Below are 26947 nucleotides of genomic sequence, written 5' to 3' on the forward strand. Positions count from 1 at the left end.
CGCCGCCAGCCCGCGCTGCACGGCCCCGGCCGGGCGGAGGCGCCCTAACGCAGGCGCGCGGCCAGGCCCGGGGGCGGGAAGCGGCCCCAGCGGGGCGCGCGGCGCCTCGGGGAGGGGCCCCCTCGCGGGCAGCCGCCGCTTCTGCAGCTGCCGGAAGCCCCTCCTCCCCGCGCGGAAGTGACGCATCGTGCCCCGCCCCCCGCCCGCCTCTCTCGCTCCCTCCTTTCCCCCCCTCCCTCCCGGCGGCGGCTCGGGAGCCGGGCGCGGCTGGCGGCGGCCCGAGGCGCGGCCGGGCGGGATCATGGCGGACGGCGTGGACCACATCGACATTTACGCCGATGTGGGCGAGGAATTCAACCAGGTACGCGCGGCCGGCGGGCACGGCGCGGCCCCTCCCCTCCTTCCCCTTCCCTCGCCCGCCTTCGCCGCCGCGCCGCCTGCAGGGCCCTCAGCGCGGCGGCTGGGCCGCGCCGCCGCCATTGTTCGGCCGGCTCTGCCGCCTGGCTTTCCCGCCACCGCCGAGTGTGCGGATCTGCGCGGGGACGGAGCCGGGGCAGGCCGAGCTTCAGGCCCGGCCCGCGGGAGCTGTCGGGACCCGGCCTGGCGAGGAGCGCCGCGCCGCCCGGCCGCCGCCTGTGAGGGGAGGCTGCTGGCGGGCAGGGCGCGGGAGAGGCCGCGGTGCGCCGGCGGCGAGCGCCTGGCTCCCTGCCTGCCGCTCTCCCGCCCCGCTCGAGTGCTCGCGCAGGAGCGGCGCGGCATCCTGCTCCCGGCCCGGCGGAGGCCGCAGAGGACGGGACCCTCCCGCATGCGGCGGGGAGAGCGGTTCCTTCCCGGCGCCGGCGGCGGGGAAGTACTGCCATTGTTCGCAGAGGAATAAAAAAGCCGCCGAGCGGTAGTAGTTTCTCGGCCGCTCGTTGCGGGTGAGGGAGAGCTAGTGCAGCTTTATTCGCCCGCACTGGAGAAGCTATCTTCCTTTTTTATGTTTTTTTTTTTTTTTTTCTTATAAGTTGTTCTCTTCCAGTGCTTAAAAAAGTGGCGCAAGTCTGCTTTAGAGGACGAGCTCGTATTTTGGTGAGGAAGTGTGGATGAAATAAAATTTCCCAGGATTACAAGTAGTCCCCTTTTCTAGTTCTTTTTTTAACTCTTCAGTCTTTCCCCAAAAGCCATGTGCCTACTTTCCAACCGAAGCCTGACGTTCATACCAGTTTTGTGTGCCGTCTGGCCTGTTTGTTACTCCTGAGCTTCTGCAGGTTGTGTTACTCCAGATTGCATTGTTCCTGCCCTAGAACATAAATAACCGAGAACAACTGCACTCTCACACATTTACAGGGCTTACTAAGTGATGCCCCATTGTGTGCCAGCCTGCCTTACAGAGAACTGGGAAATAGGTAATGGGTTGTGGAAGTCACATTTAATTTGGATAGCAATTTACTATCTCAGGAAACTTCTCATTCTTTAGATACTTAATGAAATAATTCAGAAGGCTAGTAATCTCATAAAAGTATGCTATAAAAGAATGCTGTACCAGAGAGCAGATGATGGAGAGGACTGACTTGCTCTTAGTTTATCTACATGTGAAGGTTTCTCCTTTCCAGTTGAAGACCCATTATTTGAATTTAAATGGGGGTGAGCCCTAGGACAGATACCGTTTTAGTGTAACAGTACATCTCGTAAATCTTCTTTAGTAACTTGGTTTTGTTTTAATTAGTTGCAGGTAAAACACTGGTAGCAGATCAGTTTTTTTCAGAAAAAAACTAATTTGAATCAACTAGTGTTTGTGTACATTTCTGTGTGCAGAAGTCCTCAGAGTAGAATAGCTCTGTGCCTTACATAATAGTGCAGACAGATACTGCCAGAACAAAAGTAACGGGGATTATCAGCTTCACTCACGCGGTCCTGGTTTATGCAAGTTGTGGTTAATGCTGGTATTTCCTACAGCCACGGTGCAAGGAAGGGTGATGGTATAGGTGAAGAGAGTCTTGTAATAATTTCGTTTAGCTTATTACAGCAATTGGGAGACCTTTTTGCTCTTTTTACTGTGTTCACCTCAGTTGTTCTGCTGGGGCTATGTTTCTGCTTCTTCAGTTTGCGAACCTTGCAAAATACAGAGCAGAAAAGTGAAAGAGGCTAGTGGCCCTTTTCCCTCAGTTTGGTGTTGGTTGGTTAGTTTGCCTGCCCTACACCCCTCATTTTTGCGGTTTTGTTGTTTTCAAAGCTTATTTTAATGACTTCCATGTTGTCTCGGACCTGCTCAGTTGAACTGTATTATTGTAAAATAGAAAGTTTTACTGGGACAGTTGACACCTCTGCACTTTCCCATTTCCTTCTGTCAATTATGGTTGTTACTGTCTACAGTATTATTACCTGTAATTCTGACATCATTGTGATGGGTCCTCTAGAGGCTCCCATTCATGAATTACTGTTTCTGATTTGAAGCTGACAGCTTAAATTGATAAGATGGGACATGTTTCTGCATATCTGTGTATGGTTGAAGATGACAGTTTAGAAAATGCTGTAGGGAGAAAGTGATTTGTGTTAATTTGTTTATGTAGTGGACATTTTATGGAACACCATATTTGTAAGGAAAGTTGCTGTATGTGTAAAACAATAAGCTATTGTTTTTTGATTGTGTTGTGCTATGTTAATTTGACTTACCAATATTTCACTGTAGGAACCCTGTCTACTAGTTTTGCCAGTAGCAGGGTCTGAAAAGTACACTGTGTAACTTTGTCCTTCTGGGTACAGTATTAACTGTATTTATACCCAAGCTGGGACAAACCTTTTGTCTGCATTTGTAGTAAATGGGTCATTTAGGACTTGTGGCTGGATGAACTCTTCCCTTGGTTGTTTTGTCTTGTTCTGGGCCTCGATGTACTATATGCTTCTGGAATTTATTTTAATGCCTTTTTCCAGGAGGAGGCAGGGAGGGATGTACTGCTTGATTAGTGCTAAATGAACCACAGGTTATAAGGGTGAAATAAAAACTACAGTGCCATGGGTTTACAAGCCAAGACTGATGACAACTGAGAACTGTCTTGGGTTGTATTTAGTGTTGGTTGCCATGAGCTGACTAACTTGACTTGAAGTCAGATTGTTGTAGTGAAAATGTATCTTTCGCATCCCATCTGGAGCTCATAAAAGTATGTCAGTGTGGCCTCTTACTCTTCCATTAACTTATTGTTCATCCTTACTGTGTTCTTTGTCCTTGGGCGTACAGCTTTACTCAATTTGGCTTCCACCAGTTGTGTTTGGTTTTTTTTTTTTTTTTAAATTAGGCTTTCCTTTTTTTTTTTTTGTGCACCCCCCCAGCCGTTCTTTTTTTCTTTTTGAGAACTTGGTTGAGTCATTTTCTGGTTTGTTCTTCTAACTTAACTTTGTCATCCAGCAGTCATTTGTATTTAATGTCTCATTTTGAGACAAGTCTGTCATAAATTTTCTGCATATGTTATTTGTGATGTGTAACAAATGGGTATTGCATGGCATATTTTATTTTTACAATCTCCGTACACGTTACACGTCTTGCTCTTCAAGAGAGATCTGTGCTGCACATGAAAACTGCATTATCTGTGTGCAAATGGCTGATGCTGGTGGCATTCTCTTGAGGGCAGAAGACTGCAGTGAGATGAGGGGCACTTTAGCAAATATTAGGGTGTGCGTACACAAAAACTTACAGTATCAGTGCATGAAACTGAGATAATGAGCCTGTACATGAGGCCAGCTTGGATCTCACTCAAGGTTGCCTGCAACGTTGGCCAGTAAACTGGGTTCTCTGATGCTCTGATCAGCTTTGCATTTCCCAAGTTTTCTTTTCACTTACACACATGTACGTAATTAAAAAGTAAAAAGCTGTTATACTTATGTATACATATAAAAATTTTTCTGACCAAGCAGAGGATACAAAACAATTTGAGGTTCTCTTTATTTTAATGCTGTGGAGAAAGTGCTTGCTTTGTTTATACTGTGATGAGTATACTTTCATAGTTGCATTGTAGATATGTCTAAACATGCCTGTAGTGTTCTAGTTTAATATTTAAATGCTAACAAATTAGAAATGAAAGAGTTTTGACTTTGTATTTTGTAACTGGGTAATAAAAGTGATTTAGATGGAGTAAGCAGCTAAGAGACTAATTATCTGGAAACCTCTGTGGCTACAGATTCTTAGGAATGTGTTAGTTAGTCTCTTCTTGTCTGTAACAGGAAAATATTTTTTTTTGTGTAATAAATAACAAAAGCTGGCATTTAATTGCTACATGAAAACAGCCTTTATATCAGGGGGACAGTTGTCTCTTTATGGGAGGGGATGGACACATTGTGGTATAAAAAAACTACTCAGAAGGGCAGAACTGTACTGGTCATGAGAAACATAAGCTGGTAGACCTGCATGTATTATAAAATGTACGTGCAATACCTTATTGTAGATGTATTTCATCAGTTCTGTTGGTCTGCTGAAAGGGGCCTGCAGAAGAGATAACCTTTATATGTTTGCAAATACCAAACTACAAAGAAAACTATCTCATCTGGTGCCTCTTAGCTGTGTTCTAATGCAAACAGTGCTACTACTTACATTAAACTTATACTTTTGCCTACTTGTGATTTTTTTGGGAATCTATTTGACAAGGGATCAAATTGCTTAAATTTGAGCAGTGTGCCAGTTGTAGAGCCCAGAGCGTTTGGGCCTCTAGGTCTTAACAAACTTGTCTACCATGGTGGATGTTTCTGCCACAGGCAGCGTGCTATTTTTGAAACATCAAAGGCCTCCTGTTTTGTTAAGGTTCCAGTTTGTGTGTTCAGACGGCTAATTGAGATCAGAAGGATTTTTGTATATTTCTAACTTGTTGTTATTCAGGACCTACAAACTTCTTAAAATGAGGATGCTAATGTGTTTTTGACCACAAATATTGTAACTGGAATGCAAAAAGTGATAAGGGAGAAGCTGGATAATTTGCTTTTTCTTAATTTAACTTTTTTTTCAGAAACAATTACGAGTTTTCTTAAAAAAATTTTTATGTCACTGACTTTTTTTAATGTCTTTTCGGAGGTGTAATTTAGTGTTTAACTCTTAAATTGAACAGAGTTTTGTGGAAAAAGCAAGTCTGTGATGTATGTAAGTTTTAAAAAAAATTATTTAAACAACCAAAAGGAGTTATTTCCAAAGCAGCATTTGTAAAGGGAGCAACCAGTTCTCTGCAACTCAGAGGAGTACGGCTGCTAAGTTCAGAAAAAGAAGTAACACTTCTAATTTGTCCCTTCTGGACATGACTGTGATGTCCCATGTGTTTATGGCTTTCATATTTGGAGTTGCAAAACGCTGCAAACAGTAGTTAAAACACAGAATATTGAGGAAGGACTGAGTAACTGGAAGTGTTACAACTAGTCTGGTATGAATCTTGGAGAGCGTATCTTTTCAGTACCCTTTTTATTCACCCAGTCCCACTTAACACAGAATGTGGAATTTCAGTCCTGATTTTCCAAATGATCTAGTATTTCAGACTGGTTTCGTTAGAACATGGGATATGGAAATGCATTGCTACCCTGATTTGGTTGTAGAGGGGGCCAGATGCTAACTTTGTTTCTTACCATGTTTATCTGTAAGACTGTGAATTACTATAATTGAGCAGAAATACTTTCTCTTCACGCTTGATGGTCCGTTGGCCTGCTGAAAGGGGCCCCTTAAGTAAGGAAGTCAGAAGAGGTCAAAACCAGTTCCTGTTACAGGCAGAGCGTTTTTTGAAATAGCTATGACTAAAGAAATAACACTTCTGTATTCTTTTTCTTACTCTCCTGCATCTAGGAAAGGAGGAGGTGTTTAGGTAAATTTCCATGGTAAATGTATGTAGGAGAAAGGGTTGTTGGATCTTGTGCAATAGCCATCGAGACACCTCTTTTCCATCTATGCTTGCATTTGCTGACTCAGTTCTTAATTATCTAACCACACACCTTGTTGACAGAGTGGTGACTGAATAAAACTCATGCTGGCTGCAAAACCAGCACAATGCAGGAAGTGACTGTGGTGATCAAGTTTTTCTGTTGTGTCTATTGATTGAAATTAAGGCATTGATGCTATCAGGCACTTTGGGGCCCGCCACCCAATTACGTGCAGACTGTGCTGCCCTAATAATTCTCTCCTTCCTTTGATGGTGACCTGAAAGCCTATATGATAAAAATTTGATCTGTTTCAGAGGAGTTTCTGGCCACTAAGGAAATGCAGCAGAGCTGTGGATGGCTGCCTACTCTGGTATTTTGACAATGCTGACCTCAGCCTTCTCAGAGAGATAGGTTAGTGTACATCTGCTGTAACACTGGTGGCTGCCTGTTTGGATGATTTCCCTGAAGTCATCATCCATACACACAGATGACTAGAATTGCTGCATGTTTTCCTTAATTGTCTTGTGACATCAGCCTTAATCTTGCTGTAAGATGTCACGTTTAGGCCTGTTCCAGGCAGTTCTTTGAACCTACTTTCATTAGCTACGATGATAGGAGGAATCAAACAGAGACAGAGAGCTGGCCAGACTAGGTGAAAATATGAAACCCTTACTTAATTTAATGATGATAGACTTACCTTAAAAGAGAGAATTTTTCTGTTGAAGTTTAGAGTGTATTGAGACAATGCACTTTACACACTACTTGATTCAGTAGTAGATCACATTTACTTGATTGACAATGCCAAAACTTAGCTTCTCTGTTTTTTTTGTTGTATTTAGGGCATTTTTTTTTTTATTTTGGTGATACTCTTTCTGTATGAGTAGCAGTTGATAGTGTTTTCGTATTTTCAAGACAGCTGATCATCTGTTGATGGTTGTGGTGGATATACTGAAATTTCAACCAAGATTGCTAGCTTTGCAGCCTGTTTTTTTTGTGGAATCCAGCTTGATTCTGTAGTGGCTGTATCTGGTACCTTGAACTATTCTATCTAGGATGCTTGTGTGGGTTTCTGGATAGAAATTTGTAAGACAGCAGATGTTGAAATATCTCTGATAACTAAACCTGGTGAGGTGTTTTTTGTTTTGGACCATGGTCAAAGAATCCAGGAACCCTCTGCAGGCTTTTGGAGTCTAGCTTTTGCATGTTGCAAAGCAACCTGTTAAAGTAAACATGAAAGCTGAAGGTTAACATTAAATGTGGCTAGGCTCTCCTAATCTTTGTCAGATCACTGTTGCTCACTGAGAAGTTACAGCCTTCCCGTCAGTAGACATTTAAGCGGTTCCTCTCTCTCATGCAGATTGGGCTGTTCTATCATAAGTGATTGTTAGGATAGTAGAAAAGGATAGCAGCATCCCAATGTGGAATTGATCGCCATTGAATATGATGTGACAGTATATAAGGTGAAAAATGGCAAGTATCAAAAGAAGTCTTTGTTTTTAAAGTAGTTCCTTAATGCAAATATGCAATGCCTAGTTTCATTCATACTTGGATTTAAGTGATGCTGCTGATTAAGGTTACATTGTGTTGTAAAACACGTTATTGCATGTTTTAGTGAAAGAGATTGTCATTTACAGTCCATGTGTTTTACCCTTCTCTTTGCTGTACTGTCATCACTGAAGACAGACAACTGTCTATAATAAAAAGTAATATGGCTTGGTAGAAGCACACCAGCAGATTGAGGCAGTCAGTGCTCAGGCCCCTCTGTCTACCTAACACCCTGTTTGCATGGTCTGCTTCAGACTAAATTTAGTCTGGCCTTTTGGACCAAGTATTCCTACAACACTTATGATTCAGATCTGTCTGAAGGACCGCTGCTTGATCTTGACCTGTCTGTTCCTGTTTAGCAGGTAGGATGCAGTTGTTGAGCACATGAAGCACAGCTTCTGGAAAGGAACTCTCATTTCCGTGCCATCTGAAAGGAATCTAGTTCACTTGGCCAGCACTGTGCTGTAACTGTACCGTCCCAGAGGAGAAGGGAGTGATTCACTCCAAAACCCCACGATGCATTTCTGAACCAACATGTTCCAGAAGCAGCTGTGATGATACAGAATAGTCCCTCTCTAGCCCATGAGTAAATAAATGTTTAGTAAACAGAAACCTTTGGGTTTATTAAATTTAATGAAACAGAATTCTGTCCCTGTCTGCCCTTCTGTGAATGAGGAGATAAAGATCAAGTTAGGAATGTGGTTGAAATCTGAAAGGTAGAATGTTGTGCCTTGTCAGTAAGGCTCCTCTAGAAGCGTGGTCTCTTCACTCTACCAAATGTTTTGATGGAAAGAAGATTTGCTTGAGAGTGGATGTTAAGTCTTTCATTTTGCATGTTGCACATGCTTGCTAATGTCTGTAATTCTGGGAGTAGGGCTTGTGGGTTTTTGAATTTCTGTTTATATTACAAGGGCAGAAGTAATGTAGTGGAAAATAGTGGCCAGAAGTATTTTTTGTTGATTTTCCCCTGCTCCCCATCAGTTTAGAATATAATGGAAGTCATAAGGATTTTGTATACTTTACTGTGGATGAAACCGGGGCTTAGTTTTTCAGCAGGGATGTTGTGTAGGTGTTGGATCAAACTTACTATCTCTGTGGAATGTGGCAGTTACCTCAGCGTTTTGTTTCAAGTAAGTTTTAAGAATGTTTAATGTTAGATATTATCAAGGTGTCTCTTTTGTTTTAGGAAGCTGAATATGGTGGGCATGATCAGATTGATTTATATGATGATGTAATTTCTCCATCTGCAAATAATGGAGATGCCCCAGAAGATCGTGATTACATGGATTCTCTCCCACCATCTGTTGGGGATGACGTAGGTAAAGGAGCTGCACCAAATGTTGTCTATACATATACTGGAAAGAGAATTGCCTTGTACATTGGAAATCTTACTTGGGTGAGTATCATTTTACTATTCAGGTGGCCAGGAATTTTAAAATTATAAACATAATTATTTGTAAATATTTTTTACTTTAAATTTTTTTATATGAAATACTGAGTATAGCAAAGCAGGTGTGGTGGCTTTTTTTTTTTCAAATCTGAAATTTACTGAGCTTGTCTGGAGTTGTCTTGATGTCAGAAAAAATGGAGGAAATCTTCAGTAAATACAAACTTCAAAGTTTCCTTTAAGTGTTCGGAAGGCATATTTGTGCTACTGTTGTCTTAAGGTTTTCAGAGAACTGAAAGAAAGAGAACCAGCTTAAACTATGAAACGCCTTATGCCTGCACATACTTTAAGGCTACTGAATTAACCCATCTTTTAGTAAACTGTTGCTGAAGTTTTTAGTTTAAAAAGGAACTGGAAGCTTCTCTGGTATTTTCTTTAAATTAATTTGCATGTTTCTCCAGGGCTTTTTTCCAATTCCCTTCTTGCAGGGCAGTGACTGTTGTCAGGTATTTGCCTTGAGGCTTATTTCTGTAGTCCTAGGAGTAACAGGTTTGGGATAACTCACTGAACTGCAGTTGCCCTTAAGACAAGTAAATTTGTTAGCATTAAAGGATTTAAAAATCAGTTGCAGTTAAGCAAACAAAGTGCAAGAGCTAGTCAGTAGCTGAATTAACTGGAATTTTTATCTGTTTACCTGAAATCCAGCTCTTCCAGGTCCACACATGCAGCATTCTCATTGAAGGTTTTTTCCCTTCTGATTAATTTTTTACCAGTGCAAAACTTGAAAAAGAATGCTTTATGGGTGCTTAGGTGTTTTTTTTTTAATTTTTATGGTATCATAATTTCAGGAGCTGATAGGTAAGTAAAGGAGCTGTTGAAATAACAGTTGTACCATTCTAAAATATATGAATGGAATTAGTAAAATGCACATGATCAGCTGAACTCATCCAAGTCAAATGCCACAACTTCTAAAGCAGGTAGGCCAGTGTTTGGCAATTACTCATTATTTGGCTTCACAAATGAAGTTATCCACAAAAAGTGCATTTATCTACTTTAGCATTGCTGTTGTGTTTGTTTCTTTGCATTTAGCTCTCAGGAAAGTAATTTGTTGAATTTTTGAAAGAAGCCTTGATTTGAGGGAGATCAGATGAGTAGTTCAGAATCTTGAAAGCCTGCTTTGCACTTCCCATATGAAATGTAAAGAAGTGATGGAGTTACAGATGTACGAAGAAAACCATAAGTATTAGTGTATTTGTATATCTTTGGGTATGAGTGAAATTGTTGAACATTACATAGTAATTAATAGGAAGTTACAGCAAGTAGGTTGTTAAGTCGAAGCAGTAGTTTCTAACCATAGTTTTTGTACTAGTTTCCCTTCTTTTGGCTGTAAATCCTGCTGGTTTTGTGTAAATAATGTAGTTCACTAAACTCACTGGTCAAAGCTCTCATAAAGAGCACCTGGTTAATATGGTGTTTAAAATTAACTTTTGTGTGGAAATAACAGAATCAGCGGGAGAAAAAATGGATTGGATGTGGAAAATAACAGTTATTGAAGTGGTCCAGTTTAAGCCTTGTACTCTGAAAGGACAAAAGTTACTCAAATAGAAATTTTTTTGGCGTACAGTAATTGGTATACTGTGTGGAGAGGTTGATGCAACGTAGCATATGGGGAAGTATGTATATTCTTAAAATGAATTTTCTGAGAATTGTGAAATATAAATGACAGCTTTCCAAAAGTCAGAAATTACTGACAGCATGTGTATAGTATTCCCCTTGACCAGTTTCTCACACACAGAAAATCCAGGGAAGATGTAGTTGCCCTTTTCCTGGTGTTTTAGATAAACTTTCATAGTTGAATATTAAAAATATTTTTCAGTGGACAACAGATGAAGACTTAACCGAAGCAGTTCATTCACTGGGGGTAAATGATATTTTGGAGATAAAATTTTTTGAAAATCGTGCTAATGGCCAGTCTAAAGGGTAAGAACTTGTAATTTGTTTTTTCTGTAAATAGACTGAATTTTAGAAGGGTGGAAGTGGGGAAAGAGTTCTTAATTTTCATAACTGTCAGTATGTGAACTGTTAATCTTTCTTTATTGGTATCTGACAATGGTTTGGTATATCATTTCATACTAATGACTTAAATTTCAGGCATAAATTTTTACGACAGTATCGTGTGTCTCATTATTTTGTGAGTTAAATTTTGTTGGCCATCTTCAGTAAGTCTGTTCCTAGGTTTCATTCAGGTAGTGGTAGTGATATCTGTTGTTCCTCATAGTGTAAATGCTGTTTCCCCAATCTCCATGATTAAGTCTTTCTTCACATCTTTATTTTCCATTGACTGTTGAAAGTGAGCACTTGAGCCCTTTTTTCACTGGCAACCCAATCTTCCTTGCATGAACGTGCCTGTCTCCTTAGTAGTAATCAGAATACAGTGAACGCTTATAGTAACTTGGTTGTATGAATTCATACATGCATATTGATACTCTACCATAAGGCTGCCTTTGTGATATATTTTGATGCATCTTGTACTTGCATGTTTGGTGGTTCTTGTGTGTCCTAGAAGGAGTTATTTTATCTGTTCTGAGAACTGGGCTAAGACCTGTGAGACGGTTTCTGTATCTAGTTTTCAAGTATTCTCTTGGTTACTGCGTGTAGCCTTTTTCATGAGGCATCAGGGTATCCAGGAAATGGAAACACCGTGGTGTAACTGGGTTTTTTTTTTCTTCCTTTCAGGTTTGCCCTTGTGGGTGTGGGATCGGAAGCATCCTCTAAAAAGTTGATGGATTTGTTGCCTAAAAGAGAATTGCATGGACAAAATCCTGTTGTAACTCCATGTAATAAACAATTTCTGAGTCAGTTTGAAATGCAGTCAAGAAAAAGTAAGCCTTTCCTATGTGCTATCTTGAAAAAACATAAGTTTATTCCAGAAGTAGCGTGGCAGTTTTTTTCTTAGCATCTGATAATTTCTACACAGTTTAAAATACCTACAGAACACTTACAGTCCAGGTGAATGAAATTGCATCTTTGTTTAAAGATGATTCCCTTAAAAATTAAGAAGACCACTTAATATGCTGAAGAGCTGCTGTTTTGGCAAGAAATAGCACTCACTGAAAGAAGGTTGCAGCTTTGTGAAACTCTTGTCATACAGTTGGAGAAGCTTTCTCAATCTCTTATGGATGCAATTTAAAAAAAAGCACAGGAGCATTTAGAAATTTAACACTTGTAGACAAACTGGACCAAATTCTGATGTCTGGAAAGGCTGCGCTTATGACAGAATGGGGAAGAGAGATTTCTGTGTTGTGCTTTCCTCCAGCACCTTGTCTTATTCCCAGTCCCAATAGTTTGTGGCTTTGGGCTGCATTAAGGGAAGGACTGATAGTCTCCCCAGATGCTATTCCATTAGTATGGGGCATACTGGAACACTGCCATATTTTAGCAAAGCACTTTTTCTTCTCCAAACTCTTTTGGTTTGGGTACCTAGAAACAGGTGCTCGTAAGGTCATGCTTTAGCACTGCATAAAATCTTAGAGCACGTGTTGAAAAGCTTTAACCTATTTTGACTTATGTAGTTACACTTTTGCTTTTTCATTGCAGCCACACAATCTGGCCAGATGTCCGGGGAAGGTAAAGCTGGTCCCCCAGGAGGAAGCTCACGAGCAGCATTTCCACCTAGTAACAGAGGGCGAGGCCGTTTTCCAGGTGCCATTCCAGGTGGAGACAGATTCCCTGGACCAGCAGGGCCAGGAGGGCCGCCACCACCTTTCCCAGGTGAAATAATTCATTTATGGAGTTTCAGTTTCATTTGTGTTTTCTTGTATTAATGCGGCGTACTTATTTGGGAAATTATAAAAATCAAGCTATTTCAGTAATGTACTGTAGCACAGTGTTCACAGCTGGATTGTAGGATTCAACAATATTTCTTTGTTGATATTCAAACAGGGAGTTGTACTTCCTAAATTTGATAGCAACATAATAACATTTTTGATACTTTCTTTATAATGTGTAAATGTACATATTTTTAGAATATGAAAAAATTAAGGTAGATCATGTTAGCAAGTAGATTTGTCTTCAGTGCAGTGTAGTTCAGCTTTTTTGATTTGCTGTGGGGGATGAGAATACCTGTGTTGCAGAGCGTAAAGTAACTCTTTTCCTTATTGCATTACAACTTTGCATATCATCAGAAATTCATGCCCACTGACAGGTCAATTAGTTGGCACTTAGAGTACCACAGATACGAAGAGGAGGTGTTCATGTTTAGTCAGGTATTGATATGGGAGAAATATCTGTTTAACAAACAGGCTTGCATTGCAGTAAAGTTCTTATTTCAGCTTAAGTATTTTTAGTAAATATCATCCAGTAGTAGATTGTTTACTAACAGTCAAAGGGCCATGGATGAATTGAAAAAACACTAATGAGGACCTAAAAGTAGGTTTGCATACTGCGTTTATCTTACCTTCTCCAATATAGTTTTTCCCATATTTTTGATATATATTGTATCTTGTGCCTCATGTGAAAACTAGCTGCAGGTGTAAGTAGGATGCGGTGTTTTCTAGTTTTTGGAAGCTTTTGGGAGTTACGGTAAGAATAGTAGCTGATTAAGTGATTGCGAGGACAAGTTGTCATTTTTCAAGTAAATGTCGTTCTCTTTGGATATTGATAGTCAAGTAACTGTTAAATTTTCTGAAGTACTGAACCCAAAGTGGGACCATGTGTGCCTTGCATAAGTTGCAGGTTGTTCAGTGAGGGTTATTTTGGTTGGTGGTTGGTTGGTTTTCTTTGTTTGTTTCTTTTTTTAAAAAAAAAAAAAACAACAAAGGCAAGAATCATAATTGCCGAGTCTTTTATTTCTTTATATTTATTAACTTTTTTTTTCTTTTTTTAGCTGGACAAACTCCCCCGCGTCCACCTTTAGGTCCTCCTGGCCCACCAGGCCCACCAGGCCCTCCACCTCCTGGTCAGGTCCTCCCACCTCCTTTAGCTGGACCTCCTAATCGTGGTGACCGTCCACCACCACCAGTTCTATTTCCAGGACAACCTTTTGGTCAGCCTCCACTTGGGCCTCTTCCTCCAGGCCCTCCACCACCAGTTCCAGGCTACGGGCCACCACCAGGTCCACCACCACCTCAGCAGGGTCCACCTCCACCTCCGGGTCCATTTCCCCCTCGTCCACCTGGCCCTCTTGGGCCACCCCTGACTCTTGCTCCTCCTCCACATCTCCCTGGGCCACCTCCAGGTGCTCCACCACCTGCACCACATGTGAATCCAGCTTTCTTCCCCCCACCTGCCAATAGTGGCATACCTACTTCAGACAGCCGTGGCCCACCTCCAACAGATCCATATGGCCGACCTCCACCATATGACAGAGGTGACTATGGGCCACCTGGAAGGTGAGTGCTTTTAGTATAATGTGCTTGGTAGCAGATTTTACTCCTGTTGTAGGAAGCATTTGATTTTCCCTTTTAATGCAAATATTAGAAATAATAAAAAATAGGGCTGAAAGGGATCCCAACAGTCTTCTCATTTGCCCTTTTTCATTTAGTGAAATATCTCTCAAAAACATATTTGCAGCAGTAAGAAAATCCTGAAATGCAGTATCAGTAATCTCGCTTTCCCTTTTCAGCTTTGAAGTGTTTGTATTTGGCAGTGTCATCATTCCATGTGTTCTACATGTAAACTTACATATCACTTCTATGCAGCAGCTTCTGGTTGTGTTTCTGTCTTAACTTGAAATTGTGACTTGCACCTTTATCATCGTGCTTTGCAGGCTGTCGTCTTAGAATGCTCTGGAGTTCTCCTTTTTGAATATGTGCATGTGTTGGGTACAGTGCCATACCAAGCTCATAACCATTTTCATCTTTTAGCAGCTCTGCTTGTCCCTTTTTTCTTCATGACTCAACTCAAAGTTAGTCTTTGTCTCAAAAGCCAGGTGTGAATTTACTGCAAGACTTTTTATTTTCCTTTCCTGTCAAAATGCTTCTGCTCATTTGGTGCAGTCTTGCAGTGTTTGTAGCAGTGGCTTTTCCTGTGGTTAATCCTATCTGGGACAGAGTTCTTGAGTCTCTATAACTGTCAAGTTTTTCACATCTTGTTTGAAACATCTTTTTCATCTTTGCTTTCAAGCATCTCTGTCTTGCTGCTGTTTCTTGATTGTTTTTTTTACCATATTTGTATTTGTCACAGAAAATTTTGGGATAAATTGTAAGAAAAAACACTTTTTACATAGTTACATTTGGATTTTTCAGTTGTGATTTTGCTGCTAGCATGAGACATTTCTCTTGATTAGAATGTTTTCTACAAAGACACTTTGCTTTGATTTTTCTTTTATCACAAAGTTTAAAAAAACCCCCACGCATCTGTACATACTGCTTTCATACAGAAACCGTAAAAGTTAGAGCATTTGGCTTAATTGCCTGAAATATAATAAAACAATAAGGTGTTGGTTGTTTTTTGATAGACAAAATCAAGGTTGTCTGCAGTTTATAGAATGTCTGGGGAGGGAAGGAGTGGGAATAGGACAGTATAACTTACTGTCCATTATTTTCGTTAATAATGTTAAAACTATCATCCATAACTATTTAAATTGTCATTAATTATATATCATAGGCGTTTCACTGGAAATAACATGTCCATAAGAGAAAAATTACATATTCCATTCTATGGGAGGCACACGAAAAATAATACTCAAAACTCAGGGAGGTATGAATTTTTAGACATTTCCTCTTATGCTAAACTGGCTATAGGATCTTGTTCCACTTCTTGCAATTAAGAGGATAGCATTGCTTATTATTCTGCATTTTCTTTCTACCAGAAGAACTAACACTGTTCTAGAAATACCAAGCAGTGGGCCAGTTTAACAGTCTCAGCATTTGACTCTTAACACAATTCTCCAAATTTTCTATATGATACAGAGACTGGCTAATAGGACACTGCAAAACTTTTGGGAAAATTTTTGTGTAGGTTAACATCTGTTACTTTGGAAGCCCTATATAGGTAGCTAATACAGTAAAAAAGTGTCTTGAGCACAAGGATTCTGCTTTATTGCTTCCTCCTTACTGTGACCAGTTTGGAGATCAAATTGGAGCACCTTGAACTTGACCAGAAATTAAAAAAAAAAAAAAAAAAAAAAGCTGTCATCATTCAGAAAATTGAGTGTTTTAAAGATGATAGACTATATTTGTTTTTCATAACTTACAGCATTCTGGTCTTAGTTAAATCTGGGAAACAGGATCATATAGTTCTAATTCCAGTATTGTTATAAAAATTATCTCTAATTTTGCTCAAAGTTGCATTGCCTATGTACATGTATTTCCACATCCGTTCAATTGGGATAATATCTACTTACATGCCTTCAAGGATTTTATGAAAACTATAAATATTTGTAAAGCACAGTATTAAGTGCTGCTGAATCTTCAAAATAGATGGGATGAACAAGAATAAGTCTATACAGCAATGTCTTAATTGGTTTTTACCTTCTTTCTTTTTTTTCTTTTTTTTTTTTTATTTTTAGCTTTCAGGATTTTATACTGTAACATGGTCCTTAACAAAAACCAAAACCAAACCCAGATCCTGCTTTCTTTTCTGTTTGTCACTGCTTAAAGTTGCAAACTTGGATTATTAAAACTGCAATGATATCTTCTGAAGTATTTCTTAACCTTTTAAATACTAGTTTTATTGCTTGCAGAGAAATGGATGCTGCAAGGACACCTCTAAGTGAAGCAGAATTTGAAGAAATTATGAATAGAAATAGGGCGATCTCAAGCAGTGCCATTTCAAGAGCTGTATCAGATGCCAGTGCTGGTTAGTAAAACTCAATTAATGTGTTTGCTATTTTACCCAACTGATAAGAGTTTACAGGGTTTTCCTATTGGGAAACTGGCAGCCGTGAAGCCACATTTTCCGAAAAGGAGGCTGAATTTAGGTACTGATTTTTCTGAATTCATGACTGATTTTGTACTATGCTGCAGTTAGTTTTTGAGAATGCCTTCTGAGTACTGATCTGGACAGTATTTTAATATTTGGTTCTACAGTAAATGATCTGGATGGCTGTTGAAGAGAAATACTCAAAATGGTTATACTATTACAGATTAAAATCTTTGTTGCATAATTTTCTGATCGTGATCTTATGTGATTTTCAGGGGACTATGGAAGTGCTATAGAGACCTTGGTAACTGCAATTTCCTTAATTAAACAGTCCAAAGTATCTGCGGATGATCGCTGTAAAGTACTTATTAGCTCTCTTCAGGACTGCCTTCATGGAATTGAGTCCAAGTCTTACGGTTCTGGATCCAGGTAAAACTTTCCTCTTCCATCTGCCCTTACCTGTGAAAGGGAAGGTGTAAGCACAAGACTAGTTCACAGAGAAGAAACTAAGTCATGCGAGTAGTTTAGTTATTTGCTGGGTTTTACAAGAAATGTGTGAAAGAAACCAAACAAGGGTTTCCCAGACTTAGCTACCTTTTAGTTAACCACCTTTTCACAATTGGTCTGACTCCCTTAAATTTAACTCTTAATTTTGTTTAGTATCGCTTCCTACATGGTACTCCTGCAGCGTGTAAACTTCAAAATAGAACTACCCTTCATCACTTTAGATGTCCAGTGCATAATTTTTGTTAGAATTTGCTATTGAAAATGAAGATCTAGGATATTTGATGCCAGTTTTCACTTTGTTTAAAAGTAATTTTCTCCACACTTGTCACAGTAGAAATACACTTGAGTTGCCGGGGGGTAGGGGTGGTGAAATTAGGCAGAATGATTTTTGCCTGTTGTTCCTTGTTACACAGTCTAAAAATTGTGAGTAGGTAGATGTTGAAATTCATGGACTTTTCTACCTAGTACAAATGAGATTGGTATTTCTTTCAGAACTTAAATAACGCCCCTTTCAGTGTTAGGACAAACACTGAACATCTACTTCATTTGGATACTGTAGCAGTAGTGTAGCTGGCCTTGAATATTAAAAACACAAAGACAGCTAGTTTTGGTACATACTTTCAGTACACAGATTAGCAGCCGTGTTGCAGTGATTGTTTGAGGTATGGTGCATTGCCACAGCTGATTTCAGCCATGTCATCCTCCATTCTGAGCACATACTTTCTGACTTTTCCTTGATAGATTAGAAAGTGGATGCACCTTACTATCTCTTAACTGAGTTCTTAGCCACTGCCTTTTATCTGTTCACTGTGACACAGGTATGGTTTTGTATATAATGTGAAAGATACCTGGTGTATTTTCCTCATAATCTTTTTTGAGTAAATTCATACTCGTAAACAGTACAAAATTGGTGTGCAGGTGTTTGCATTTTGAAGAAAAATTTAATGAAGTAATTTCTTTTAGAAGACGTGAGCGATCCAGAGAGAGGGACCACAGTAGGTCACGAGAAAAAAGTAGGCGCCACAAATCACGTAGTAGAGATCGTCATGATGACTATTACCGGGAAAGAAGCCGTGAAAGAGAGAGGCATCGTGATCGCGACAGAGATCGCGACAGAGAACGAGACAGAGAGAGAGAATATCGTCATCGTTAAAGAAGGTGAGCATTTTTTTCATGTTTTTGAGCTTTTACTGTTACTGGCTTACTAAAAGTAACTACTCTAGGTTTGGATTATTTACACCATTAATGCCTGCACTTAAATGGGCCTGCAATATGTACTGAATTACTTTCTTCTTACAGCATCTGACATGAACGTAGGTAAGTAACGACAGGTAACTGGTCTTGGGAGGAAGTGTGTCACTATTTTCTGCAGTTTGCATGCCACCTTTTTCATGTTAGGTGGTATTAATATTTGCAGTTTTTATGAAATGTGGTTAAACCAATTCTTAAAAAAGCAGGAAGACAGACTGGTAAGTCTGCTGGTTTTGTAATCTTAGAAGAATATTATATTAAATTTATGGTTGTATTTCTTATTTGTATTTTAAAGCCTAATTTTGTATTTTAAAATCTGCTTGTATAAGGGCAGCAACATTTAGCCCTTCATATGTCATGTCATGCATTATTTCAATTTAGGGAACACATGTACATACAGTTGCTGTCCTTGCACAACTATAAGTATGACGGTATTTGGGTGGGTGGGTGTTGGGTTTTGTTCTTTTTTCTCAGCAAGTTCTACTCAAATTTAGGAAATACAGCCAGACTTTGCTCTTTCTTTTATGAAATGTGACCTGTCAGTATCTTCTGCCTTCTAGCTTGATTCAGTGTTACATCTTCAGTAAGATTTATGATCAGTTGTTCCCCACCACCCTCACCTTTCGGTCCCTCCCCAACCTCTGATAGTAAAGTCATTTTCTGAAGACTAGTAAACAAATACATGACACAAGGATTGGTTTTTTTTCTGGTTGCTTATGAAACTAACGTGTTCTTTTGTTTCATGTATCTGCAGTCTTGCATGCATCAAATGTCTAGATAGCTACAGAGTAGCATGCTAAATAATGCCTTTCCTAGTGTACTGCTTGGAGCTTTAAAATACATAGAAATGTTCATCACATTATATAATGTACCATTTTGAGGGTTGAGAGTTCAAGCTACCCGTGATTGCTTACATTTGACAATTGGAAAAAACCCTATCAGTTTCTCTGCAGTGGTCTTTTCCCTTTTTAGAAGAACTTCCCACTACATCTACATTAAAATTGAAGCTTGCAGGCTCGTCTGTATACCCAGCTTCCATTTCTTACATTTACCCTCAGATTTAGTTTCCAGATCTGCATGTGTTGTTTATTCATGGAAGTTCATTTACAGAAGTTAAAAAGAGCAAAACTTTTTAGAAATCATATAAAATGTAGTATACTCTGAAGTGAAAACATAATTTTGTATTGGTTAAATGTCAGTTTCCAGTCTGGCTTTTGTGTCACTGACTCCTTCGGGGGAGAACAAATTCTGATATTAAATGCTCTAGTCTGCTGAGTATTAAGTGGGATATTGTCTTGGGTTCATATGCTAGCAAGGGACACACACACAGTAAGCGACCTAGAGAAGGGAATCCAAAGGCTTAAATAGGAAGGTGAGACATGGCAGCTGAAATGAAGTTGGCAGTATATATCTGTTAATGCCACTTTTTGTTTAAAAAATAAATAATGGATTGGCAGAAATATTTCTGGAATTGCATAAAAAAACCCAACTGTGGTTCTTAATTATAAAATACCAGAACATAAAAATGCAGATAAGTGTAGTTTCTTTTGTTGAACTGGATTTTTACCATTTGTGATAAATGAGTATTTGTGATATTTGCGAATAGTTGTTATTAATAGGAGGTAACCATTGAGCTGGGTGATGGATGCATTTCCAGAGTGTGTTTCATCTGGTGGAGATGACCAAGCCATACTAAAAATTGTTAGTAACCTGGAATTTAAGATATTTTTTTCCCCTTGGCATACTCTTATTAATCTAGCTTTATTTTAATTTTTGTGTATTTAGTACTGTGCGTGTAGGTTTTTCTGTGCCAAGTACAGATTCCCTACCATGTTACTCCGAGAAAATACTTCAAATAGGGTCAGGTTGCATTTTATAATTTCCAAAGCACAAATTTAAAATGAGACTGTGGTTTCAGTCTCAGTTCAGGTGGGATTTATATATGCAACACCATTCAACTTTATTGTGTGCTGGGACATCTCTTTTCTTTCAGAGGGGTTGCGTAGGTGAGATTCCTGTGTGTAAAGAAGAAAATAGGTCCTAAGAACTTGATTTAAAGGGCAGAATTATTATTCTGCATGTAAATGAAAGCATTTGGTTTTTTTTTTGAAGTTGTAAACATTTTGTCTTGCTACTATCTTAATGAAGAAGGGCTTTATTGTAGTTTTGGTTTTATATATTTATACACACACACACAAAAGAAATACAGTTATCTCCTGGTTTGTATGTTTCATTTTCACTAAGATGTATGTTGCCATACATTCTTTTTGTTTCGTTCCTTACATTGATTAATATTCATGAACGGATTTAACAGTCTCAGTCATTTAATAAATATCAGCAGTGCTGAAAAGAGTTATTCCCCATATTACTGTGTTTTGCCAGATAACATGAAGTTGCCTCTGTGCCTGCACCCTATGAATGGCACCTATACTTCTCCTTATTGTGTACCTATAGTCATAACTGTCATACTGTACTGACATTTTAAGTGTTACACATCTAGTTTAGGATTTTAAAGATCCATTGTGAACATTTTTGTATACAGTGAAATTCAATTTGTACTGTATTACACTTATAGACATGGGTTAAATTGGAATAACTTACTAAATGTGTTTATAATACTAAAATTCTGTTAAGTTTAGATGTACCATAGCAGGTATTTACACTTCTGTTTGTACACTTCATGATTTAAAACTAAATTCTTGGAAGATTCTTGTGCCTTGAGTAAGGCTTCATGTACATTGATAATGCATTCTATAGAATTACTATAAACTGAACGTTTCCTTGAAATAGCTTGCCTTTGCTTGAAGAAAGCCTATATAAAGATATAAAAGAGAACAGTGGATTTATGACAAATGTCTAACCTGTATTCTTCAAGAAAACTAAGAATCCAATAGAATGGTATTTAGAAGCATTAACAGCAAAATTAATGTGTACAAACAGAATAGTAATGCAACTTCATAAGCATGAGTCCTGACATTTTTTTAGACAGATTTTTTTTTTAGTTTAACTGATGCTCAGTGATGTATTTCCAGCTGATGCGTTGTCCCAATCTTAATCTGTCTGAATTTCTATAACTGCTGAATGTTAAATTTTTCATTTTATGTTTTTGTTATTGGATTGATTGACTATTTCCTATTTAAACTGGATTTGGACTGAATTGAAAGGCAAAACCACAACGTTGTAACAGTTGATATGTATGTAGACTTTGTACTTCATATTTCATGTTTTTTCTCTGTTTTTTCTGCTCTCAAACCACTGTAAGCAAAAATAACTTAGTCCGAGGCTCATATGCTTCTTCAAAAACTGCGCTCAGCTCGCTCTGAAATAGTTTTAGCTTTGGAGTGATCTAAGAACTAACATGGTTGTAATATTTTTGGTGTCAGTAGGAGGGGAAATGGTGCTGATAGTTTAAGTAATATTCATTATATTTTTGCTTGTATAAGTAGAAAATGTCTTGTCACAGTACATTAGCAACCACTTAAGTGAAGAATGAAATTAGCCTTTTAAGAAACCTTGTAAATCAATAGGAAAATGTCTGGTTTTGTGAGTTATTTTAATAAGCTTCTAGTTAAGAACAGAATTTAAAGTGAATTATGTGGTAGCGCTGTTCATGATGTGGGTATGTGTACCTATCTGGGATTATTTCACATCATCTTAGTATTAAGCTATTATGAACGTTATTGACCTGATATCTTTTTTTCTTTTTTTAAATGTGTATTTTTGAGGAAGCACATATGTGGGGCTGGCACTATTCTACTGCATCTAGCATTCACCAGAGAAACAATGCTTTGTGTGTCTGATTCAGTATTTGAAGTCCACCACAGAGTGAAAGAGGCAAGCAGTGCCACTGTTTTATGTGCTTCTTAAAGTCTATTTTATGGCTACTTTGGTGTTTAACAGAAACATATAGTTTGTTTCTTAATGTTCAGTGATATCTCTCATTTTCTTGAGGGTGATAAGACAATTCTAAAAACAAACTGAAAATCTTATGCTATTGTTTATTTTCAAATGCATAACTCCATAACTTTATTAATTTTTTCCATGAATGTGTTTCTGTAATTTTGTTGTCTTCTGAGTGTCTTTAGACACGTTTATATTTTTGTGTTCCCCACATCCTGTGCTTTTTTCTTTTGTTTGTGAAATCAGTAGTTTTGACAAATTTGAGCTGTGTGATAGTTCCCTAAGAAACTTTAAGGCTTTATAGCATTTGAAACATAAAATACTTGCAAGTGAAAATGTTGGTTTGATACGGTGTTCTCCAAAGAATGAACAATCAGCTTTTTCTTTTGCTCATTGTGGTTTGAGAACTAAGATGATTTTTTTCTTACACAAAAAGAGATCGAGAGAGAGCCATAAGAGATCTTCATTTTTATGTTTTCCTGTGGCAGCCTGATCTACCTTTTTATGTCTTCCTCATGTCTAGATGTGAAAGATACTTGCCAATAATTCACATCTTTTAAATTTGTAAACCAAAGGTTGAATTTTCTGAACACACCTCTCTGTTCATCAGTTATTTTTGGTGAATAGACAGGCTGGGACAGTAGGAGAAAGACTTTCGATGAAGGAAAGTAGTTTGGGAGCATTCTTTTTCTTCCCATGTAAAATTATACAATCAGGAAATTGTTCTGGTGTTGATCTTAAATAATACACCAAGATTGAACAAAGATACCAGGTAAGTACACTAATAATAGGGGGGAAAAATGCAACAAATGAAAGAAGGTACTAGTGATGGTAAAATAGTCTGTCTGTACATCTGTGATGAACAGAATCACGTTTGTATCTCAGCTTACTCACAGAAAGACAAATACACAGTGAAGCTTGAAATTCCTTCTTTCTCACTGTGTTAAGCTAAAGCACCACGGTATTTGAAGGTTTGTGATGTTCTGGAATGTAGGTTAAGTTAAAACAAATTTTGGCTTTCAAGCTGATAGTTTCTGTGGGATTTTTGCTTTGTGTATTTCTTTTTTTTTTTCTTCATGTATAGAGTAAAATAAAGGAGGATTACATGAAGTCATTCTGAGGAGCTATTAGGATATAATGACAAATGTGTATCATGCATTTTTCTGAAATGTGAACATGTTGGGAGATTGACATTCAATCTCTGAAAATATCAGAAATCACTGCTATTACAAAACTTGACGGGTGTATGCACATATAACTCTAAACTACTGTAGAATTTTCACACTTCTAAAAGCTGTTTAAAGCTTTTATATGCATATTTGGATAATTGGAATTAAAGGGAAAAAATTAAGAGTTGCTACTGCAAGATGCTTTACATATCTAAGAAATCTATTGGGTTTTTGTTGTAAGAGTGCCTTTGTGGAAAAAAAAATGCTCAAGTTGCATCTTGCACAAATACAAAAATGTTTGATCACTGAAGTTCTGAAATTTAATTTGTGAAATGTTCTGACATAAGCCCCTAACTTCTAAACCACAAAATAACTATTTAACAAATAAGTCTGAAACCCGGGTTTTATTAGTAGAAATGCTGAGAAACTGATTGCTGTGTGGTGTTAAATTGTACAAACCTAACACATGCTTGGGACAGATAGCTTATACGAGCTTGAGGCAGATGGAAAACAGCATTGCCAAGGAGTACTGATGAGAGAGAGTTAATTTTTTTTAAAGTTATTTTTTCAATATTCTACTTGCTTGTAGAATACTGAAAGGGGCTGAGCATGGCGGTATAATCCATACAGTTTTATTTCTCCCTTTTGGAACCACAAAGGTTTCCAGTTTTGCCAAAGTGTAGTGGTATAGTACTTGGAACCAACATGTACACCACTTCAGATTTTAGTTGGTTATGCTCTTTAAAATGAAGGTTCATTGTGGTGCTGACTATCTCAAGAGCCCTATAATGAAAAGTATTAATCCTAAATCCAGTTTATAATGCATTCTTTAAAGTTCCTGTAGTTCTATAAGTACACTTAGAAATCTAGCAAATTTTTCCCAGGAACTGAAGCTTTCTTATACTAGTATTATAACTCATATATATGGTGCCTTGGATCTGTTAACTGTTGCCATAGAAGTGATAAAGATCCATAATTCTTGCCACAGCAATTGTATGATGAGAGCAGCAAATTCTGACACGCAGTCTCACAGCTGTCATGTGCTTACTTTCTCCACTAAAAAACAGATTCTCCCCTGTCTGTGCTAACTTAGCTCGCAACTTTAAACACATCTCTTCATGGAGGCGGTACTTTGTCATTTTGCTACTGATTAATTTTTAAAGTACATAACACCTATGGAAATTCTGGTCTCTGGGGAAGAAACTTCCCCAAAAGTAGTTACTGGTTGATACATTCATGACTTGGGAACAAAGTCTGTGAATAAGAAAAGAAATAACAGTCACTGCTTTGGATTTGGATCAGTTTATGTGCATACTGTAGTGTATAGTGCCTACTTGGTTGTATGGTTTTTTTAAGGTTGTTATTAACAGTCACTTTGAGGAAAGGAAGAAGAAATGTATCAATTGTTCATGCAAAAAATTGAGTATTTTTCTAACTGCTTTGAAATTACTGGTAGAAGAACATTTGACAGCTGTGTACTGGTGCACGTTCATGAAATTGCTCCTCTAAATGTCTTGGTTTTCAAATGAACAATTTAATGTGTTGGTTTTCTGAACTATTTCATTTAAACTATTTTGAAATTATTGAATGTTGAAATTGTGAATTACTAATGAAATTAAGATAGCTAATTGTTTTGTAATGGAATTCAACTGAAATCCAGTGTATGGAATTATACCATCCCAAGTATTTTGTGAACTTTTACAGTAATTAACTCTGAATGGTGTGGTTCCTTTATTTGTCAAATTAGATGAGAGTAGGAAGTAGGGCTTGGGGTTTTTTGTAGGGCAAATAGATGAGGAAACCTGTAAATCTATATTGTATTGTTTGAAAAGTGGGTTCTTGTGATTAAGCTGCAAGCGTGTATTTTTAGATGTGAAGCCCATCCTGCTTGCCCCTAGTCTGAAAATTTTGAAGTACTGGTGTTGGATTCTTTGTACTTCTAAATGTTACTGACCTGTGAGCCATCCACTTCATTATTCAATCAGTGCATTACTTAAATGTCAAACCAGCTTAAAATTTCTGTAAGTGGGCAGGTAAAAATGTAAAAATCTAGTTGTGGCAAAATTACCTTACGTGTGCTTGTTCGTTTACTCTTGCAGAATGCATACTTTAGGAAACGTTCTATATAAATGTTTTCATCAGTCATAGAACAGTAGCTATTTCTTCCTTTATCATTCAACTGTGAAATATATATTCTTTCAACTTTGTTGTACAACAACATTAATTTTATTTTTAACTATTGTATTAGAAAAGTTTCATGCACAACTGAGTAGCTACTGCTTCTGAGTATTTTGTGTTAGTTTACATTATGGTGAAGTAGATGCACGACTTGTGTATGTATAGATAAGCCAACAATTTTCTGTGTATTATGGGGACTAGCAAAATCTACATCACAAATTTTGACACATTACAGCTGAAGGAAGAGGAACAGCGTGCAAGACAAGATACATTCTTCAAGGAAAGATGCTTGTCCAGCAGTTTGCTTCATGTGATTGAACTGAGCCTGTAAGGATTCATGGATAAAATGAACAGGAATAGATCTGAATAAAGCAAATCTGCATACATGGTAACCAGTAGCTCTTTTACTTTTTTTATGTTGCTTAACTGTTTTATTTGAGGGAAACCTGTGTGATTTAAACCTTATAGCTTTTGCAACTTTATTACTGGTTATATACATTTGGCAATTATAATGTGCAAGCAATTGGAAAAAGTCAAGTAAATGCTTGTTTTTTTAGTAGTTTGTTCATGTTAAACTGTTCATATGATAATGTCTGTACACAGCACCACTGATTACAGTAGATGTAGTGTTGTAATAAACTGTTTAATGGGGCTGATGTGTAAAGCTGTTCAAGTTATTTGATGTTTACACCTCAGGGAGAGTCTTGTGTTCAGCAATATTTAAAGATGTTACAATGAAAACATTGATGCTGTCTTTAAAAACATCGCAATAGTTCTTGCATATGCCTCAACCTAATCTTGCATTCAGTGAGTTAAACTAATGTTGCTCTCACACATTCAATTTTGATATGAAAATAGGTGGTTACATAAAACCTTTAATGCTATTTTGCTTTCTAGCAGTGTTTACCTAGGTGGCTTGTGAATTTGCTAATTGACACATAAAACTGTAAAAACTGCAGCTCTTTATGGTCTGTTTTGAGAAGAGGTGGTCCCAGCTTTGTGATATTGGCACACTGAAAATTTGTCTCATAAAGCCTTGATCCTGATTGACACTACAGCTAATAGAACCTTAAACTGTTCATCTGAACTTAAACTGTCCGTAACAAGGGGTGGAAAGGTTAGATTTAAAAAACAAAACAAAACCCTGCAGTTGTTTACAGTTTTATAGTAATAGTGCTTGTGTGTGTTCCCTCTCCACCTCCAAGGCCGTAGCAGTCTGTACATAGTTGTATATTAGAAATGTGCCAGAAGAAACCAGATGTTTCCATTTTTCAGACTTTAT

General features: G+C 38.1%; 1 protein-coding gene across 4 annotated transcripts; it reads left to right on the plus strand.

Moving 5' to 3' along the window:
* The first annotated feature begins 227 nt into the window (after positions 1-227).
* CPSF6 (cleavage and polyadenylation specific factor 6) lies at positions 228-26317 on the plus strand. Of its 4 annotated transcripts, none has more exons than XM_040593910.1 (11): positions 228-361; positions 8597-8806; positions 10674-10777; positions 11534-11679; positions 12395-12568; positions 13683-14187; positions 15404-15496; positions 16482-16597; positions 16936-17089; positions 18131-18325; positions 25901-26317. In XM_040593910.1, exons 1-10 carry the CDS (start codon positions 302-304, stop codon positions 18318-18320), a joined length of 1752 nt encoding a protein of 583 aa, XP_040449844.1. In that variant the 5' UTR covers positions 228-301; the 3' UTR covers positions 18321-18325; positions 25901-26317. The 4 variants fall into 4 exon arrangements, with proteins under 4 accessions (XP_040449844.1, XP_040449845.1, XP_040449846.1 ...); XM_040593911.1 differs by having other exon boundaries at positions 18134-18325; XM_040593912.1 differs by lacking the exon at positions 15404-15496.
* Positions 26318-26947: the final 630 nt, after the last annotated feature.

Source organism: Falco naumanni, chromosome 5, assembly GCF_017639655.2.
Source record: "Falco naumanni isolate bFalNau1 chromosome 5, bFalNau1.pat, whole genome shotgun sequence".
NCBI classification, from domain to species: Eukaryota; Metazoa; Chordata; class Aves; order Falconiformes; family Falconidae; genus Falco; species Falco naumanni.